This window comes from Photinus pyralis, unplaced genomic scaffold (assembly GCF_008802855.1).
Source record: "Photinus pyralis isolate 1611_PpyrPB1 unplaced genomic scaffold, Ppyr1.3 Ppyr1.4_LG1, whole genome shotgun sequence".
Lineage (NCBI taxonomy): Eukaryota > Metazoa > Arthropoda > Insecta > Coleoptera > Lampyridae > Photinus > Photinus pyralis.
This window is the reverse complement of record NW_022170249.1, coordinates 33,602,158-33,623,549: the sequence shown is the minus strand read 5'-3', so window position 1 is coordinate 33,623,549 and position 21,392 is coordinate 33,602,158. Positions and strand designations below refer to the sequence as shown.

Here is a 21,392-nt window from a genome sequence, read left to right as displayed (position 1 = left end):
TTATACTGTAACGGAAACGCTCCAGACATGACGTCGCCTTTGGCGCTCTGGAATTTTCTACGCGCGCGATAGTGGGATTTGTGTAGGAATATTCGAGACTTATCCGATAATTACGCGAGTGTTCTGGATTTACATTGCTTGCGTGTATAAATGGTTGCGGGCCGAACTTCGCGGTAAGTCTACTACCGAACGAGATCGAGTACGGATGAAACATAGAGCGCGGAAATATAAATTGCGAAGTGTGTAATATAAATAGTCGATACAAATTGTACAGTTTTTAAAGTGTTTTAGTTTTGTTTAATAAATATTGATATAAATCGAACCCGAATTTATAAATCACGTTACAATACATTATAAATTATTTATTAACCTGACCTGGCTCGCAGTGCAAGCGAAAGGATTCTGATTACTGAATACAAGATTGGGTATCCGCTGCGTGCAATTAAGTGGCTTGGAAAACTTTTAATGGCATTTTTTTTATTTGCCGCTTTTGATCGCAGCTGAGCGTACAATTTATTGTAAAAAACTTTTTAATTATCGAGATTTAAGCCGGCAACGAAAAAAATGGATAACACGGAATTTACGTTACGGTGGAAAATTATCCACTACCACAACATAAAACGAAATCCTTAGTTATTCACTGAAACTCAGCATGATTGTCAACAACACAACGCCTTTTTATCCCAAGGAAAACATTCAGAACTATGCGCTCGTCGTTGTAGTTAGAGTTTATCTACATTCGTTTTGTGGATAAACAGAGTGGAAAATGGATCTTTTTAGAAACAGTGGATAGTGTTTATTCTTTATCCGAACATTGATGAAGCCTCTCAGGAAACCGAAATATCCCTAAATAGATAAAGGCGCGGCAGGGATTCTAAGCCGGTACAGCTGTTATCTTAATATTGTACTTCTACGTTTTGAACATCTTCCGCACCTACAGATATCGTAATGAAGATAAAGGCGCTTCCTGGTACACGAAATTATCCAATAGCTATATACAGAATTGAATTGAAACTTGTGTACTTTCATTGCAATAAAATAAATTGATATTTCCATATCACGAAACTGTGACAACCTTCCGGATCTATACACAGGGCGGTATCTGATGATCTGTCGGTATATTATTGTCGGGCGTGTTCCGCTGCAGAAATGGCGCTGCATAACCGTCGCGTCGTTAATTATCAAACATTAATTTCTCATATAGATCGTTGAGGACATATTGTTGTGCAAGGCGGTCTCGTTCACAAAGGCAATGTAGATTGTCTAATTATAAGGATGAATCGTTTTGTCTGCAACGAGGGTAATTAGGCAGAAACTGAGGAAACCCTAATTTGTAACGCAACATAATGATAGCGCAAAGTAAATTTATCTGCCTCGGGAGTCATGAAATTAACACCTACCCTACGGTACCTAACCTTTTTTTTTGTCTCAACGTGTAGTGCAAACTGCTGTACTAAGGCCATTAATTTGGGACGTACCTACATCCGTTTCATGTGTTAACACGGCAAATCATTTATTGAAACCAAAAGAAACCAGAAGCATTCTTACAATTTTTGGACTGAACTGAAATTGTCTATGGAACTATTAAAGCCGATAGGATGTAAGTTTATGATTATTCATAAATCCGGTTTTTCATGTTACCCTTAAATCTATCGTAAAGTTAATTAACAGATTTATTTGCATGGGGGAGGGGGGGATCTCTCAGATGTTTAACCAAATCATGAGAGACCGTCCCTTGATGTCGTAGCTGTGACATTATACGAATCTCATGTAATTACAAAAGGGTTCTATTTATAGAATCAATTTTTAAAGAGAAGATAAAGGAAGGTTTCTAAAAAGTTAAATTTTATCTACGAAAACTTTGATTGTAAAGTTACATTACAAGGGTTGAATACTCTTATTTGATTTTAATAACTAAAAAGGATGCGTTACATAAATATTTCTGTACAGCTATTCACACAGTTTTTCTGCCCTTTGATTATGGTCCTCCTTAATTCAGATCTATGGACAATGGGTGAATGTCCCGCGCCGCACATTTTCGCAAACGTATTCTGTTAAAACGGTTATTATAATTCCGCCACGAATCCACTAACCTTTTGCGTGTCCGCCACGTTATCCACTCTTCTTTTCCGTAATGGAAAAAAGCTCTACGACGAAGCAGACTCCTTTACCAAATTTAATTGCATGAATACAATAGCGTGACCGCAACTTAAAACCCGACACATTCTTACGTTCTTGATTTTCTCCTTATTTCCTATGTATATCAAAGCACAGCTGTCAAAACGGAACCGACGCAAATGGTAACAGCTTATCACCAGACTTACTCTAATTCACATTCCGTATAAAGCGGTATAAATGTAAATTTCCTTCCATTGAAATAAAAGGCGAAAATTTGCATAAACCTGCAAAGCGTACCCCCTTACATAATGCCCACTTCCGGGTACATCGTATAAGCTAAGTACACATTTATCACAAATAAATTGTCTTTTGCGATAAATCTGGATATTTCAAAAACTGTATGCGGTGACGTATGAAATTCAACTGAAAATATCGGTATATATAAATCGGCATTCCAACTGGAAAGTGTACGTGCGTAAAATCGTGGTTTTTTTCTGGTGGATTTCGAAACGTATCCGCTTATTGATATGTGTTCTTGGCAGTTTTGCCGTTATCGAAGTTTTTTGAAAAGTCAGTCAATCTTGTCTCATTGTAAAGTTTTGCGGAAGTGTTTCAAGACATTTAAGTCGTCGTGATAAAAGTGAATGTTTAAGTTGAATTAAACAAGTGCAGTTTATGAAGGAGTTAGTCGGAGTGTGGTTTTTATCGAGAGTTTATCGCTTAGGTGAAGCCTTTCCTAGTACCAGTTAAAAGGAGTTTTTCCATCATCAAAGAGCCAATTTTACATCTGTAATTCAAACAAATTCAGTGACGTATAAATAGAAATTTAAGTACAGGTAAAGAAGTCAAACACTAGAAGCAACATCAGTTGGTTTTTTTGTTTGTACGTTCTATTTGTTGAAACGCACGTACACAGAGTGTGTACTTAGCTTAAACAATGTAGTCAGGTTTAAAAAATGTTCGATTTCGCATTGCATTTCAATATAAGAAAATTTAAATTTCTGCCGCTTTATACGGAAGGTGAACTAGAAAGTAGAAGTACGGTGATGAGAAAGCCATAAGCATGAACGTGTGGAGGAAAGCGTGCGCTGTTACCGTGATGCCTTTTGGTCCTTCCATTTACGTCGGTTACACGTGTTGAAGCAACCGAGATATCGAAATTCAGGTTTATTATGGGCGCACAGGGCTCGCCAGACGAGGCCGTTTAGTTCTTGTTATAGGCATGCACCAGTTAATTAAGGGGAAAAGCGAGAGATAAATCCCAACTTCAAGCTTAGGAACGTGTTCAGTTTTAAGTTACGGTGACGCCATTGTATTCGTGCAGTTACCGTGAAATGTGGTAAAGGAGTCTGATATCCATTACTGTAGAGCGCGAACTAATCGTAGTGATTTTTTCTTTACACAGAAGAAAGTATATACGGAAACGCAAAAATAAGTTGGTGGTTTTCAGTCCATGAGAGGCAACATTTGTACCAGGGAAAGTCTCAAAGTTCAACTAGGTACGTCACATGTATTTTAATTAATTGGGAATTTACATTTGTGTTCAGTACTAAGATATCCGTGGATACATTGCAAATTATGTATCATAAGTGAACTTATAATAATTATAATCACGGATCTATATCCCTGCGTCATTGATTGGTGAATCAATTTCAATTTTCATATAAGTAGGTCTGAAATTGATTCACAAATCAATGACTCAGGACTACAATTTATATATTTAAATCGAGTCAGTCAAAAGATACATATAAATTCCTTAGTCATTATAATATTTAGATTCTAAATTAGTTGCTTCTGAAATCTTAAGCTTAAATTAAGTTTGTTAATCAAAATTTTATAATAAGGATTCTATAAATAAATTTTAAACTAATTTGATTTCAATTTATGTTCCCCTTACCAAGTTAACGCGCGCGCCTTCTCGCAGTTTGAGAAACGCTGCTCTAATCGTTCATTTACAATGAATAATGAATAGTTTTGGTTTACAGATTCAATTGTAGAACTTGTTTATAGAGAAATTACATCATATTTATCAAATCGAATTATGCTCTTATGCAATTTGTTTACTCTTGCTCGTAAAATGCAAACTGTATAAGGGATAGCCCTGAAAAAATGTCCATAATTTGTTACCTTCCTTTTTTAGCCCTGCTGTTGGGTGTCAATTTGTAACAGCTCTCGTTGCAGTTACTAGAGGTTCCCTGCTTCGGGTAACAAAATAAAAAAAAATTATACCTACGCCAGCGACGTAATCAAAATGCTTTATAAAAGATGCAATTTGTTCGCGACGGTAATTTTGCTTCACATGCACGGTATCATACTTGAAGGTGCAAATACTCCATACTTGCTTACTAAACGATTTAAGTTTAATCCTGGTATATTAAATTATTGCAAACGACAAAATTAAATTAGAGGAATTTCTCCTTGCTTTAACACATTGCACAACACCAAAGGTGGTAAAAGTAATAATAACTTTCTAAATACACTAATGTCTCTGGAAAATTCTAGTATTCATCCCTAGAAAAAACCTATTGACTTCTTTTAGAACGTAGCAATCGCATCCGCTTTGTGAAAGAACGTTTGTAATAAGGCACTCAAATGTTCAAAATCATACAAGCTTATACGAAAAGCTGCAATGAAAGACATCCTTAAAACGAATTTCTACAACTATTGCACCACATGGCGTTAATGAAGTGTATTGCTTTACCCAATGCATTTCCACGCGAAATACTGTGACTAATTGGCGCTAAAGACGACCGATGGCCCTGTAATTTTGTAGCATAGTTTATTAGGTCTATACTGCGTTCATTATAAGAAGTAGAAGTAGATGGCGCTGTGTTTGAAGGTAGGTACACACGGGAAAAATATAAAACGGCATAAAATTTGAAAAATAGAAATATAAATTAAAGAATTTCACGCTTGGTTTTTTGAAAGACACCTATGACAGTTCGACAGTTTAGTTCGTAACCAAAACTTCTAACAAACAGAATTCGTCATTCGCGTCATTTTTCAGGGTAATACTGACTCGTGTTTTAACCAATCACAGTGAAGGTCAAAGCGTCTCTATGCTTTCTACCACTACCTTCTTAAAATGAATACAGTATAACTCTAAAACGAAAATAGACAACACTCTTGACTCTCAAACGGACTCGCGTTACACAATGTAGAGCTTTGCGATCCTTGCAGAAATGTCTACATTTGTACCTCTGTTTTACATAACACATACGCAGACAAATATCAAAGGGGATCTCTCTGTCGACAGTAAAAAGATTTTTGAGAGCAAGCAATACATCTGTGAAAACCACTTTGCGGTATAAAACGCTAGACGGATACTTTCTTTTGCATTCTCTCTTGAAATGTTTGGACGATCCTTTTGATCTCAAGATGTTTTTCTCCATACAGAATAGGAGTAAGTAGAGACGCTCGAGTGAAATACTGACGGTGATAAACGTGTTTGTTTAAATAGCCCTTTATGTATATTTATGGTACTTTCACATCATTTCTAATTTACCTGGTTTGAAAAAATTTAGACTACGTTTCAGTACATAATGATTGAGTTCTGTATGTTTAGTAGCCGATTTGTCATGTCAGGTACAACCCTGATAGGTACTTGAACTCATTAACGAGCGACCCAAAGCTCGTGCATGATTTCCGTCCATCCGTCCGTGTGTATGCATGCTAACTCGCGAACGGTTTTGGATTTTCCAATTCTGTTTTCATGGTCAAGGGACTATCTGATTAACATTTGGTCATTTAGACTTTCTATCCGCATAAAAAATGGGCTGTGTGTTGCCGAAGTTTCAACCCGATACCATCAGTTTGAAGGAAGTTATCAAAAAAGAAGTTGTTTCTTTCGTAATTACCGCACATTACACAATCTGCAGTGGCGCGCGACAGTGGTTTATTTTTTAAAATGAATGTGGGTGATCGAGAAACGTTACACATTTTAATGAAAAAGGTACCAATAATGCCCGGAGTAAATCAAAGTTCGGACATGAATTCAAGAAAATAACTAAACTATCTGGGAAGACCCTTTTGTGGAATATCGACCACCAAATGCCCATAGACATAAAGTTAATTTTTAAAAAAACTAGCAGTGACAGTAGATACGATATCTCATCTTCCTCTTCCTCAGATAGGGAAGATGTTGAAGAAAAGCAATCAATACGAACATCGAAGATCGTACAAGAAACTGTACGAAAGGCGAATTATTCAAAGTTCTTGGTATAGTTTCCGCGATGCGTATTAACATACTACAGCAGGAGAGAGTAGATGACCAGGCATTTTCTGTAGAGGAGGCAGATGATGAAGATAGATGGAAATCTATAAAAACATTTGATGACATGCTTCATACGAAGTGGAACGGCGTTATTGTGCCAGGCTACAAATTATGCGTGGAAGAGTCGATGTTTGCCTGGTATTGTAAAGGTAACTACGATCCTCATTGACTGCCAGCAGATAAAAATCAAGCGAAAACCAAAAGGAGTGGGGTAGGAATGTTAAACCATGGCAGATGTTTATTCTAGTATATAATGGAGATCAATAAAGGTAAAACCATCATGAACACCAAGAGATGGCAGAATGTATTTGGAGCTGGAACTGCAGTTTGGCCAAACCTTCGCATGGCAGCGGGAGAATTATCGTGGGAAATTCTTGGTTTGCATCTGTGAAAACGGCAACGCAGCTACTTCCAAAAGGTTTGTATTTCATTGGGATCGTCAAAACGGCCACGAAACAGTTTCCAATGAAAGTCTGGATCAGAAAATGTCCAGAAGAACGTGACAGTACTGTTTTCGTTCAAGCAATGCTGTATAACAATGTTGATGCACTTTTGATATCAAAGTACAGTTCCAAGGTTTTTCTTCTGCCTCACAAATTTACGACGACATTTCTTTAACCAAACAATTTCTGGGCAAGTGGTGGAGACTGACATATACTCAGCCTCAGTAGTTTATAGGGCTACGATTGCCTAACTCTTGAAACTCCGTGAGATACTTCCATTTTGATAAATAAAGCTGTCATGTCATTTGAACTCTTAACTTAAAGTGTAAAGTTCCTTTGATGAAACGAAAAACACGGTTGTTGCGGACCCTGGATTTATGTTGAACTTCGATAATGCTCCAATTGCTAATTTGTGCTGCATATAATAGACAGCCATATGTATATTTCGTTAATAGTTGCCGGCTTCACAACGGTGGCTACTCAATCAATTACATGGCTTGCTTCTACTAATGCAGCTACATGCAAATCCATAATGTTTAAATCCTCATGCGGTGCGGTATAACAAAAACACCTTCCGAAGAACCGCTACAAATAAACCTCCCATGTTAACATCGAAACAATCAAATACAAATTTGGAATAATCCTTACCTTCAGCGGATGACTAATAAGTGATAACCACAAAAAAAATTAGCGCATGGTCCCAAAATGTACCACATCTATCTAGAAAAATGTCAACTTCCCGTCAAACAGCATTCTAATAATCCTCAACCCGTTTTCTGCAAACCAACCAAACGGATGTCCCGATATTTTACCAATTTCACATTACACAACTTTCGAGTGTCAACCAAATTATAAAATCGCCATATTGTCGCTATAGTTCTACAGGAAGATCTCGAATCGTGGAAATACCGAAAGTTCACGAAGAAGCAAACCAATAATCATACTACGGGCAAAAATCATACGTGAACAAAATCCCTACTACAATTTAAAATCGCAACCAGCCGTTACATTGATTTTCACTTATATTTACTTGTACATTCTGAAATAACTTTGTGTTGATATAGTCCCCGGTAATTTCTATACCTCTCGATGGCCATAATCATTGGTTGATACTTATCTATCTGGAAAACCAGCAAACATTAATTTTCCAATTCATAGCTTAGTTGCAGTTACTTGGATTATGTTTACAAATTCCTCCATCTATGAGCAATTCTCAAGCTTCATTGTTATAAGCTTGCGTAGAAGACCAACTTTCCGAATTAATCCAGAATATTCAGATGCTTTGTGAAGACTATCCCAAATTTCCTTGGAATTTTTGGCTTGACGAATGTGGACGGGGATCAATTAATAGTATCAACTTGGATCAGGCTGCAACAAGTTTATTTTCATCTTCCTCCTTGCCTTCAACAGCATTCCACAGATCCTCCATCTGGTAGTATGTCTGCACAGCAAACTTCCAGTTATCTCAGTTTTCACGCCCTTTTAATCTCTCTATTTGTGGTAAATTTAGAAAGAGCAATTCTTGATATTTTCGCAGGGACTAATTAATTTTTAGTAAAAGAGCGTAGACCTACAGCCTAATGTAGTTAATACAGCTTACCAAAAGAACAATAATAATCATGAATTGAAGTATGTATCTATTTTGACAATTTGAAAAACTAACTTGATGTAATTTAAGAAAAAAAACAGAATTCAGTTTCTTTCTTCAACAAAGTCTCATCTTTTCCTTACCTAAAAAGGACTAATACGTATAATATCATAAAATGATTATCTTCCCGTACACTGATTTTAATGGCACGAAAATTGCATGCTTCTCAACAGTAAGGGCATGCATGTCATTAATTACACGAACCCCTTTGATGTAAGAAACAAGAGCATGACATTGTGGCACAATATGGCGAGTTTGTCGGTAAACTGTTTTAAAAGCTAAATTTTATACCAACTTATTACGAAATATAATTCGGTTCGTTCAGTTACATTTCTAAAGCTCAAGTAAATCCAATTTGATTTAAAACGCTTTTTTACATTGTGTGTAGCTGCTTAGAAAGAGAACCAAGACCAAATTGAAAATATACGATTTAAATACAATGAATTGTATCAATTTCAATCTGATTATACTCGTTTTGAGTAGATTTTTATATTTGTCTCAAGATTTTCACTCAAAGCAGATTTTATCTAAAACCGGTCGATGCTAATAAAGCAATTTCGAATGTTATGTGTTATGTATTGAAATGATGAAATAATTACCGTATTGTGATAATTAACAATTTTTTTTTGTTTTTAGCCTGAGTCTATGAAGAAAGGCAGAAATAGCGAACTTTTCAGGGAGCAGTACTGTCAGAAGAGGTATGTAATTAATTTACAGTTGCTTAAAGATACGAAAACTATTTTCCCACTTCTTACGAAACTTATGATACTACGCTACTAAAGTTAACAACTCTTCTATCGAATTTTCTGGAACTGACAATTAGCAATACAAACCGATTCGTGACCTACGTCAGTTAATATTTAGTAAATGGGTGCTAAATTACAGTCTCGAGCACGATATAAAGAAATTTACTGGTTCCTAAATAACTTACGTTCGCAATAATGAAAAACCCTGATAATTATTAATTATTCTGTGTTTCTTATTGATAAAATGTTGGAATCTCATGTACTTGCTGTAACGGTTGTTATGCCCCGCCGATCGATGAAAATACTTATTTAACTCTTCAAGTTAAAAATTGTTCTTTGACTAAACCGTCACCATCCCTCCCAAGTTCGGCTCCACTGACTCAAACAGCGGCGCCTTGATTAGCGCATTTCCACAATAAAAACAAGTTAAAAAGTAATCGTAAACGATTTACATAAAGCGCATTTCCACTTGCATTCATTTCCCATTTGTAAGATGCAACTTCTGTTAAAATCGTAAAAATCCGGCCACAAAGATGAAAGATAGCGTTGCACATGGGCAATCCATTTTTGACGTGCTACTTCAATTTCAGTTTATGAGAAGAATTTCATTTCAATGCTTTTCTAAATAAGAAAGTTGGAACTGCGCATGCGCAAACCTAAATTTTAAAACTAATGTTAGATTTTCCTTTGTTCCAAGCGCCTAAGTATCAAATTTCACTTAAATAGTTCCATAGATGAAAAAGTTGGCACTGCGCATGCGCAAAATAAAATTTTGAAACTGGCGCTAGATTTTCCTTTATTCCAAGTGCCTATGTATCACATTTCATTTAAATTCTTCCATAAATAAAAAAGTTGGCACTGCGCATGCGCAAAGCCAAATTTTGAAACTGGCGTTTGATTTTCCTTTATCCCAAGTGCCTATGTATCAAATTTCGTTTAAATTCTTCCATAAATAAAAAAGTTGGCACTGCGCATGCGCAAAACCAAATTTTGAAATTGGCGTTTGATTTTCCTTTATTCCAAGTGCCTATGTATCAAATTTCATTCAAATACTTTTATAAGTAAAAAAGTTTGCAATTCGGTTTATAAATGGTCGAGATGCGAAAAGGGCACTGTGAATTTTGAATCGATTCGATTCAACTTTTGGCATTGCGTATTATATGGTTAAAGCTATGCCCATATTGAATTTCATGCAATTCAGTTCATAACTAACGGAGATGTAAAAGCGATCGAACATTTCTAAACAAAGTTATCGTTCACACGGACAGATAGATGGACAGACAGACAAAGGAACAGACGGAGAGACCAACCGGCAGGCGACAGATAGCAATGCAAAATTATAAACGATTTCTAGGATCGTTAATAAACGGCAAAAGTGTAAAATTATGGAACATGTAAAAAACGGTTTTTTGTTTTTTTTGCAATAACTTTTTTTGTAAGCGGTACAGAAAAAATTTCTTCCTTGGTACAAGACTCGACACCATAACGAACCAAATAGCGAAAAAAGTAGAACAATAGCTCTTAAGATAAAGAACTAGTAGCGTCGCAAAACGAGCGGACGGACAGCCGGACGGACGGACGGACAAAGTGGCCACAATAGCGCATTTTTTTTTATTTTTGTGGAAATGCGCTAAAAAATGCGCTATTGTGGCCACTTTGTCCGTCCGTCCGTCCACTCGTTTTGAGACGCTACTAGTTTTTATCTTAAGAGCTATTGTTCTATTTTTTTCTCTATTTGGTTCGTTATGATGTCGAGTCTTGCACCAAGGAAGGAATTTTGTCTGTACCGCTTACAAAAAAAGTTATTGTAAAAAAACCAACAAACCGGTTTTTACATGTTCCATAATTTTTTTTTTTTTTTTAATAAATTTATTGCCAGATCAACAATCATAAGTTTGTTATACATAGCAGTGATAAGATTCAGTATGACTGTGTATCGTGACTTAGAGAGACTAAGTAGCGGTCCCTAGGAAAGTTAACCAATAATAAGTTAATCTTCTTCGTCGCCTGATAAAATAACGTCTTGGGGTAACCTGCGTTTGAGTCTGGTGTGGATATTTGGTTGAAATAGTTCATAGAACACCGCACCACTGCACGCACTTGAGTTAGTAATAAACTTTTTGGCACATTTATTAATATATTCTTGGATAGGCATTACTCCTAACTCTAAATGTAGCTGGGTGTTCCTAATATACCATGGTGCGTTGACAGCGGTACGCAGCACCTTTTTTTGGAATCGCTGCAGTTTTTGCATATTTGTTTTAGATGTGTTGCACCAAACCGGTGAAGCGTATAATGCTAAAGGTCGTAATAAGCTCTTGTATAGTAAGACCGTACATTCTATTTTTAGGGTTGATTTTCTGTTTATTAGCGGGTAGAGTTGCTTTAGCCTATTATAACTCTGAATTAATTTTTGGTTTATATGGTACTTCCAGCTTAGTCGGGTGTCTAAATGTACTCCTAAATATTTAGCGGCTGAGTCTTTGTCCATCCAGGATATTACTTTACTATTGACATGAATACTAGGAGTATCGTTGAATCTTCGTAATGTAAACACCTTGGCTTGGCATTTATCAGGATTTATTTGGATATTCCATTTTTTAAACCAGGCACACAGATTATCAATAGCTACTTGCAGTACTATTACTGCCTCGTTTAGGTTTGTAGCTCGAGTAAAAACGGCCGTATCGTCGGCGAAGGTAGCTAGTGTTGCGTTAATTTCAGGAGTGTCGGATGTGTATAGATTAAAGAGTAATGAACCCAGGATGCTGCCCTGTGGAACTCCGGCTCGGATATTTTTAATGTCAGATAACGTCGAATGGATTTTGACTTCAAAGCTTCTGTTTTCGAGAAAGGAGAAGATGATAGCTTTGAGATAAGAGGGTATGCTAATTTTTAAGATTTTAGTTTTTAAGCCTTCAGCCCACACACGATCGAAGGCCTGCGCGACATCTAGAAATACTGCTGCAGTGTACTGCTTGTTTTCAAATCCTCGTTCGATATGTTCGCTGATCCTTTGTAATTGATGATAGGTCGAGTGATTTTTTCTGAATCCGAATTGAAAGGTGGGCAGGACATCTAAATTTTGGATGCTGTCGATTAACCGTTCGTTAATAACCTTTTCTAGCAATTTCGATAACGTTGTCAGAAGACTTATTGGTCTGTAGTTGTTTATTTTCTTTTTGTCTTTGCCTGGTTTCGCATAATTTTACACTTGCCGTTTATTAACGATCCTAGAGATCGTTTATAAATTTGTATTGCTGTCTGTCGTCTGTCTGTTGGTCTGTCCGTCTGTTCCTTTGTCTGTCTGTCCCTCTATCTGTCCGTGTGAACGATAACTTTGTTGAGAAATGTCCGATCGCTTTTACATCTCCGTTAGTTATGAACTGAATTGCATGAAATTCAATATGGGCATAGCCTTAGCCATATAATACGCAATGCCAAAAGTTGAGTCAAATCGATTCAAAATTCACAGTGCCCGTTTCGCATCTCGCTCGACCATTTCTAAACCAAATTGCAAACTTTTTTATTTATAAAAGTATTTGAATGAAATTTGATACATAGGCACTTGGAGTAAAGGAAAATCAAACGCCAGTTTCAAAATTTAGGTTTGCGCATGCGCAGTTCCAACTTTCTTATTTAAGTAGGGAAAGAATGGGGGTGCGCAGATCCTCTTTGACCTTGGGTTCCGCGCATATAGGCTCTATATGGATGGGGATGCGCAGATCCTGATCAGAATCCTATGGGGATTCAATGAATCCTCTGACCTACTTTTAAAATGCGAGTGGGGTCTCAGAGAATCCTGGATGACCTAGTTACAACCCATTGGGGTCTCAAATGATCCTTCCTTAACGTACGGGGATTCATTTGAGCCGTCCTTGATCTTATCTTAATTGATGGGGTCACAAATGAGCCGTGTTTGCTTAGTTAGGTAAACGGATCCTCTGTGACTTACGGGTGTCCATTTAGGCCGTCCGTGATCTCGTCTTTAGTCGTAAACTCGTAACGCAAAAAAGAAACATTTTACGTAACTAATTATCAAGACGCAAAGAGCCTGAAAGATCTCATAAATTAATTGTATTTCGAACAAGGAAAAGTTCATAAATTTAATTCTTAGTAATCTCATTTAAGTGTGTAATAAATTATGAAGATTCAAAGAAGTCGTGTTTCAGTATATTCAAAATACCCAATTTCCTGAACAGCGCTCGGGTATTCCACTTTAAAATGAAGTTGAAAAAACATCAACGTTCATGAGTGTGCTACCCTGTTAAACAAAAATTTAGCAAAATTTCGCCGGAGTAAATTACAGTGCATTCGTTTAACTGGTCCTTAATTTTTTGAAATCTATTCAGTATTAACTGGCCAGGAACATTTTCTGTAGACCGTGCTTGTCATTAAATGACAGTTTGCCCGAGCGCTGTTATAATAATTTGGGTTTGATGTAGTTAAATTATCGCAGGGAATCTGAGGAAATTTATGTAGTTTAGTAAGTTTAATGCGTTTTACATACAGGAAAAAAATTAAAGTGTTACCAATTAATGGAACATAACGCGTAAAACTTAATGCATTTACAATTTATTACATGCCCAAATATGTCTTCCTCTATAAAGTGATAATAATTTAATTTAAAGTAACATAGCAGTAGTGCTTAATGGATGCCTATAATTAATAGGGAAAAAAAACCTGGATCTAAATATAATAAATAAGCAAAAATGAATCGTGGTCTATAAACTTCGAATCACATTAAGCAATAAACGTAATCAAGCCAATCCGTTTTACGTAAAGCAAAATCACCCATAATTAGGTGTTGTGATAAATACAAATTCGCGGATACGTATTTAAGTGGAAGTAGCATTTCATTTCATCTATCGATCACAGCAAAAGTGGTCTACATATTTTATAGGGAATTTTATACAATTAATTGTAATGTAATCCGAAACGCGAAAAAAACCATCGTAAAACTGTCGTTCATTCCTTATACAGTTCAATAAGGGTCTGAAAGAGCGTAATACATTTGTTTCGGATTTTTAGGAATCATAAAATTTTAGTTAAGTGGACACTTATGGGTAAAGATAAAATACAAATATCAAGTGCCGTTTAACTTTTTTTTTAGGTTATTTAGATAGTAAAGTAGGTATTTTTTAATCAATGCGTATGTGTATTTAATCTTAATGGAATAAATCGCGTATGATTATTTTGATGTCATAGTTCGACTGTATTAAGTTAATGGATGTCTAATTTATTACTGCACTAAATTACTACGAATATTTTAATTACACATGATTTAACACGTCTTAATGATGGACGGTGTATGAGTAACAGACTTGAAATACGCGTAAAAGTTAATGGATTTACAATTTATTATTGTAATAAATCTCGTTTGAGTGTGAGTTTGATTATAAAAATAATAATCGAATTTTGGATGTCTCTAAGTTAAATTAGAATGAAACAGCTTTCTCATAAAACGTAAAAATGGACAGAAACATTCACTTCACTCGTATTTAGTCATTGTTTCGTGTTCGCGTTAAGGGTTGCAGGCGCTTGGCAGCCATACACACACTTTAGCTATTTTTGAATGGGATTCATTTATTTTCCTTTATTACTTTACGTAACTGAATAAATTTACTAAATAAAAAATTATAAACCTAGATCGAAGAGTTTTCGAATGATGTGAGTTTTTTTTCCCATAATTTGGTGAATCTTTTACAAAGTAAATCCTGTTATAAGACAAAACGATATACTTAACCCATTATTATTAACGTTTTATACATGACTACTGAATGGATATGTAAGGTTTGTTATCTTTTATTCTAAAACGAAATGCTTGGTAAAGGGTTTATTTTTCAAAGGTAATAAAATGTAATAGAAATCGGAAAGTTTTTATTTAAAAGTGTTTATGAAAAAAAATTCCAATGTGTTATTTGATTCACGCATGGTGAATGTGACCGGCCCAAATGATGTTATGATAGGCGGGCCGGTGGGTGGAACCGTTGTCACAAATAGGGGTGTTCTTTCAAAATTGTTCACGATGACCGTCTTGGGGGTATCTACGGGCCGGTCTATCCATAATTCGAAAGGAACCACGTCCCAAATTTCGATTTCTGATAGGAAAATAAGTAATTACTTTGATGCCTAAAAGATTTAAGTTCTACTTACCGTGAGTTTCCATATTAACTAGATATTTGTTAACGAAATGTTATGAATCTTTTTTAATTGAAGAAGTTGTATTTATACCAAAGAACCTTATATATGCGAATATCGATGGAATGGGGAAATCCAAACCTTTTTGGAGAGGTGTATTCGTTAGGAGGAGCACGAATCCCAAGAAAAAAAATTTTAATGGGCAGTCGATATCTTCAAATAGTTTGAGATATTGGTAGATAATTTGTAGAGAGGAAATGCTCAATCATGCTCCTTGATCAATTAGTTTAAACCCCACACATATATAGTGCAAAAATATCGAGCAGCTGCAGTAAGCATGAGTGCTTCGCCCCGTATTAAAATATTGCAGAACATTGTAGTCGTGCCCGCGAAAGAAGCTGATGTGCAAGAAAACGAGTTAATAGAAGATATTTTTAAAGATTTAATTTGTCCAGATTTCGATTATTCGCTTCTTGAAGAAATCTTCGGTGACATTGAATGCCTTAACCGTCAACTTATAGACGCCGAAAAACAACTTTCTCGATTTTTTAAGATTTTATCTATTAAACGGGAAAACAATTTTTGCGATCTCCAGTGGTGCCATTGCCAAGTGGAGCACCTTATTGAAAGGAGGGCAAAGTTATTAGCGGACATCCAACAGTTATCCGTAGGGTAAGTAATTGAGTGGAGTTACTTTTTTTTTGTCATTTACTGTTATCTAGGAGCTTCCAGTAAAAATATTGAAGAGTTCAGATTTTGGGGGATCATTAAGCCGGTGTGCCAACTGCTTATTTAAAAAAGGAGATCAAGCTCGTTTATAAGGTGAGAAAGTTGCGAAATTATTTCATTTGTGACTCAATTTTATAGGAATCAAAAATGTTTATGTGTGAAAAATGTAATAAATCATTCGCTACTAATAGCAATCTTCGACGCCATCTCAAAAAGTCATGTAGAGGTAAGGAATTTTTATTACTCTTGCAAAAAAAAAGTGTTTAAATCGTAGCTCAAGAACCATCTCCAAAGAAGCTCAAAGTTGCACACGATACCCAGAGATTTTGCGATGTGTGTTCGGAGCACGTTTCAAGCCGAGATTATGTTGGACATTTGCGAAGTGTCAAACATAAAAATAATTCCCTTGCGTTTTCAACTGAAGGTGTTCAAGTAATTACGTCGGCCTTCAAATCTCGCATTGTGAGCTACAGAATATCAGCGAATACACAATACATTAATCTGAAGGAATTTGTCGAATCGTTGGCTGACGTAATAAAAAAATTAGTTCGTGAGCAAATTGATATCATGGGTAGCGTTAAGGTGAACTGCGAGCTGTTTGGTTATTTTATTTTGGAATCGAAGGATCGAGGAGAAGTTAAGTCTTTTAATACTCGTAACCAAGTATTGACGATAAGTTCCGACTTAAGTGAATGGTTTAAGGATATCATCGAAAAACGTTGACGCAACGGAATTTGAACATCGCGAGTCAGGTATTAATATCCAATTGTTTATGCCATGTTTACATAATTATTTGTTCTAGGATGGGCTCTTCAGCACTGGTTATATATGGAAGTCAACATTAATAAATATAACCCGCTACGAGCTTCTTCATTCATACCGACCCCTGCATTTATCTCACGCAAAAGAGCCATTATTAATGTAAAGAACGAGGATTTCGGATGTTTTGGATGGGCGCTAGTTGCAGCTATTTATACTCCAACTGGACATCCCTGCGAACCGGATTCGTATCCGGACTATTTAGAAAAGTTCAATTTTGAAGGAATAACGTTCCCGGTAAAATTAGATGCGATATCAAAATTTGAAGAAATGAATCCCTTGTCCATTAACGTTTACGGTTTAGAGGAGGACACACAGAAACAAGGTAAAATGACATATAAAGTAGTAGGTCCTTTACATTATACCAAACAAAAGAAAGCCGTGCATGTAAATCTTTTATACTTGTCTAATTTAGATGGCAACAGTCACTACTGCTACATTTCTAATATGTCGCGATTAATTTCCATGCAAGTGTCCAAGCACAAAGAAGCTATTTATCTATGTGACGGATGCTTGCAATATTTTACAAGTCAGGAAACCCTGTGGCGCCATTCTAGATTCGATTGTAATTATGTTTGTACATTTTTGCCTACAAAGGAACCTATCTTGACAAAGTGGGGCCAGCCGTCATTTGATAATCGACTTAAATTTAATAATTACCAAAATAAAGTCAAACACCCGTTTGTTGTCTATGCGGATTTCGAATCGTTGCTTAAGCCCATAGAAGGACCTCAACCGAATCCTCTTCTTCAATTTACTACCAAAACATTTGAGCACGAACCATATTCGTTCGCGTATTATATTAAATGTTCTTTTGATGATAAATTTTCAAAGTTTCAAATTTATCGAGGTGCCAATGCTCCAGTGCAGTTTATAAATATACTAGAGAATGATATTCTAACCATATACAATCAACATTTTAAGCAAAGTAAACCTTTACAAATTTTAACAGAAGAGGAACGGAGAAAAATTAATCTTGCCACAAATTATGGGATTTGTGAGAAACCTTTTGTTGAGGGAGATGTAAAAGTGATCGACCACGACCATCAGACTTCTTTCGTCAGGGCCGGATTATGTCATTCTATATGTAATTTACAGCTTCAAACCCCAAATTTTATCCCTGTATTTTTCCACAATTTGACCGGGTACGACAGCCATCTTTTCGTTAAATCCCTGGCTTTAGAGAATGAAAATATAGACGTTATTGCCGGAAATAAGGAAAAATACATTTCTTTTTCGAAGCATATTGTAGTAGATCAAATCGTGGAGAACGGAGTTCCAAAAAACCTAATATGGAGAATACGTTTCGTCGATAGTTTTCGTTTTCTGGCCAGTTCATTAAATGTTCTTGCTAAAAATTTGAGTGATAGCGAGTGCACTGAAGTTACAACATTTTTTGGATCTGGACGTGAATTTGAATTAATTCGACAAAAAGGTGTTTTTCCGTATTCGTTTGTAGACTCATACGATAAGCTTAATCTAACTACGATCCCCAATAAAAGCGATTTCTTTGATATGTTGCACGAGCAGGACATTACCGATGAAGAATACAGACGTGCTCAGGAAGTTTGGAATTTATTTAATTGCCAGACGTTGGGCGAATACTCGGACATTTATTTAAAATCTGACGTGCTTTTATTTGCCGATATATTTGAAAACTACAGAGGCGTGTGTTTACGCGAGTACGAAATTGACGCTGCCCAATATCTGACCGGTCCTAGCCTTAGCTGGGACGCTATGTTAAAAAAGACGGATGTGGAATTAGAATTACTGACAGATATTGACATGCTTCATTTTTTTAAACGTGGTATTCGAGGCGGCGTCAGTACGTGCACCAAACGCAAAGCAATCGCTAACAATAAATTTCTTCCCAATTACGATCCTTCCAAACCAAGCTCATTTATTATTTATCTGGATGCATGCAATCTTTATGGTCATTCCCAAACACAATTTCTCCCACAAAGTGACTTTGTTTGGCTCACACCCGAAGAAATTCAAAATTTTAATGTTTTCGAAATATCAGATGAGTCACCGATCGGGTATGTCTTAGAAGTTGATCTACTGTACCCTGAGGCCCTCCACAATTTGCAAAATGACATGCCCTATTGCCCAGAATCTATAACTCCGCCAAATTCAAGGTCAAAGTATAAGAAACTAATTCCAAATTTAAATCATAAGGAAAAATACGTTTTACATTATAGAATGCTAAGACAATGCCTGCAACACGGATTAATTTTAAAAAATATTCATCGCGGGGTTAAATTTACCCAATCGCCTTGGTTAAAATCCTATATTGATCTAAATACGGAACTGCGTAATCGTGAAACTAGCGAATCGGGCCGTGACACTATAAAAACTATGAATAACAGCATTTATGGTAAAACTATGGAAAACGTTGACAAACGAGTTAACGTTGCACTTGTAAGTCACTGGGAGAGGATCGGTAAGAAGCCTGGAGCTGAGGGGCACATATCTAAACCAAATTTTAAAAATTTATCGGTGTTCTCTGAAAATCTCGTGGCAATTGAAATGTCCAAGGTATCCGTAAAGTACAACAAACCGGTGTATGTTGGTTTTTCAATTTTAGATTTATCCAAAACAGTTATGTACGAGTTCTTTTACGATTTTCTAAAACCATTATATCAAGATAAAGTATCTTTGTTGTATACAGACACCGATTCCCTTATATTGGAGATTTTTACTAATAATTTCTATGATGACATGAAATTATATTTGGATAGATATGACACATCTAAATTTCCCCTTGATAATGTACACGGTATTCCACGCAACATTTCAGTTGTGGGGAAGATGAAAGATGAATATTGCGGTGTCCCCATCGCTAGTTTTTACGGTGCAGGTGCAAAGTCATACTGTGTCAATGTAGGTGATCGTGTAGATAAGAAAGCTAAAGGGGTAAAAAAGTATGTAATAAAGAACGGCTTAAAAGAGGAAGATTATAAGAAAGTAGTCGAAGAAGGGGGCGTGATTATGAAGCAGATGAGCGGTTTTCGATCTCACTTGCACACCATGTACACAGAAATGACAAACAAAATAGCCTTATCATCAACGGACGACAAAAGATACATTATCCCTGGCACTTGCAGAACATTGGCATGGGGACATCGCGATATTAACGCAATTCAAAGTTTGGAAGATTTTCTTAATTCTTTGTAATCATCAATAACAAGCTAAGTTATTTAAAATGTTTATTTAAAATGTTTACAATACCATGTGCCATAATTACAATAAAAAAAATAAATCGCATTGTTTTATTAAATAAGATGAGCGCCCGGACTACAACCACAAACGCAGTAGGTCTTCTCTGTTTCATTAATCTTCAAGCAGGCCATACGATTTAATAATCTTGCATATCTGCAACGTGACGACCAACGAAGGTGCTCAGCTAAGGGTACATCGGAGGCCTCCCACTTATTAATGCGCACTTTACAATAAAAGCATTCCACCGTATCGCCGCTATGCGTGTAGAAAAATCCAGCATTAGCAAGTTCAACTGCCGATGGAACTCCTACCCATGAATGAAATGATAGGAGTCGATCTTCAAAGTTGGTATAATCAGCTGCGCCGTCTTCTAAACACATCTTACTTGAAGTACAGCTTTGAAATGCCAAAATTTATAGAATATCTTTATTTAATACCCAAGAATTGTGAGAACTGTCAAATCCTAACCACTTCACTAAGGATTTCTGGCCCTTTCTTCGAATTACTCGCTCAACCAAGTGGATGTCGGGGTACTGCGCTTTTTGTAATTCTTGTTCGTAAAATCTTCCTTTTATTTCTTGATTTGTACTATCTTTTAGTATATATGTCGTAGGATTTGAACGTTTCACTTTAGCAACTGTGAATGTCTCGTAAGTCCAATTTGGCGTGTAACCTTTTGCGAAAACGGTTCTGTATTTACTAATTCTCACAGAATCGTCCACTTTAAATTTAGGTGGTTTTGGGTTAATCACATTTATATGACTGTAAACTCTCTTCAAAATACTTGAGGCGTTCTTCTCGTTAACATCGATAGGTTTATATCCCGTAGTTCGATGTTTAGTTGAATTGTATTTCCGTAGTTCGATGTTTAGTTGAATTGTATTTGTCAACTATTTGAGGTAAAAGTGATAGCCACTTGTAGGAACCCTGTAAGCTGAATTTCTTGAACATAATTGACTTAAGCGTTCTGTTAACGCGCTCAACAATAGAGCTTTTTAGGGTAGAATAGCTACTATAATGATTGACATTGAATTTCTTCATTACATCTCCAAAATCCTTGTTATAAAATTCCTTTCCCATATCTGTTTGTAAATGTTTCGGGGTCGTTTTAAGTCCCGATAAAAGTTTATTCATAACATCTGCCACCAGTTTTCCATTTTTTCGTTTTATAGGGTACGCCCAAACAAATTTAGAAAATGTGTTTATAACCACCAAAATGTAACGGAAACCTTTGTTCATTGGCGCATAAGGTA

The 21,392-nt window shown here is 36.1% G+C and overlaps 2 protein-coding genes and 1 long non-coding RNA gene across 3 annotated transcripts in view; 2 read left to right on the top strand and 1 right to left on the bottom strand.

The window, feature by feature from the left end:
- The first annotated feature begins 15,825 nt into the window (after positions 1-15,825).
- On the top strand, positions 15,826-16,808 carry LOC116158791. Its single transcript, XR_004142816.1, has 4 exons — positions 15,826-16,041; positions 16,092-16,191; positions 16,237-16,324; positions 16,373-16,808. It is a non-coding gene; the product is annotated as an uncharacterized LOC116158791 (long non-coding RNA).
- A 1,624-nt stretch (positions 16,809-18,432) lies between these two features.
- LOC116159887 lies at positions 18,433-20,094 on the top strand. Its single transcript, XM_031472981.1, has one exon. The coding sequence runs from the start codon at positions 18,433-18,435 to the stop codon at positions 20,092-20,094; it is 1,662 nt and encodes a 553-aa protein (XP_031328841.1).
- A 458-nt stretch (positions 20,095-20,552) lies between these two features.
- The window catches only part of LOC116159880, a 2,128-nt gene continuing 1,288 nt past the window's right edge, over positions 20,553-21,392 (bottom strand). The window contains exon 2 of the mRNA XM_031472971.1: positions 20,553-21,029. Coding sequence (XP_031328831.1) covers positions 20,553-21,029 — 477 coding nt within the window. The remainder of the gene's footprint in view (positions 21,030-21,392) is intronic.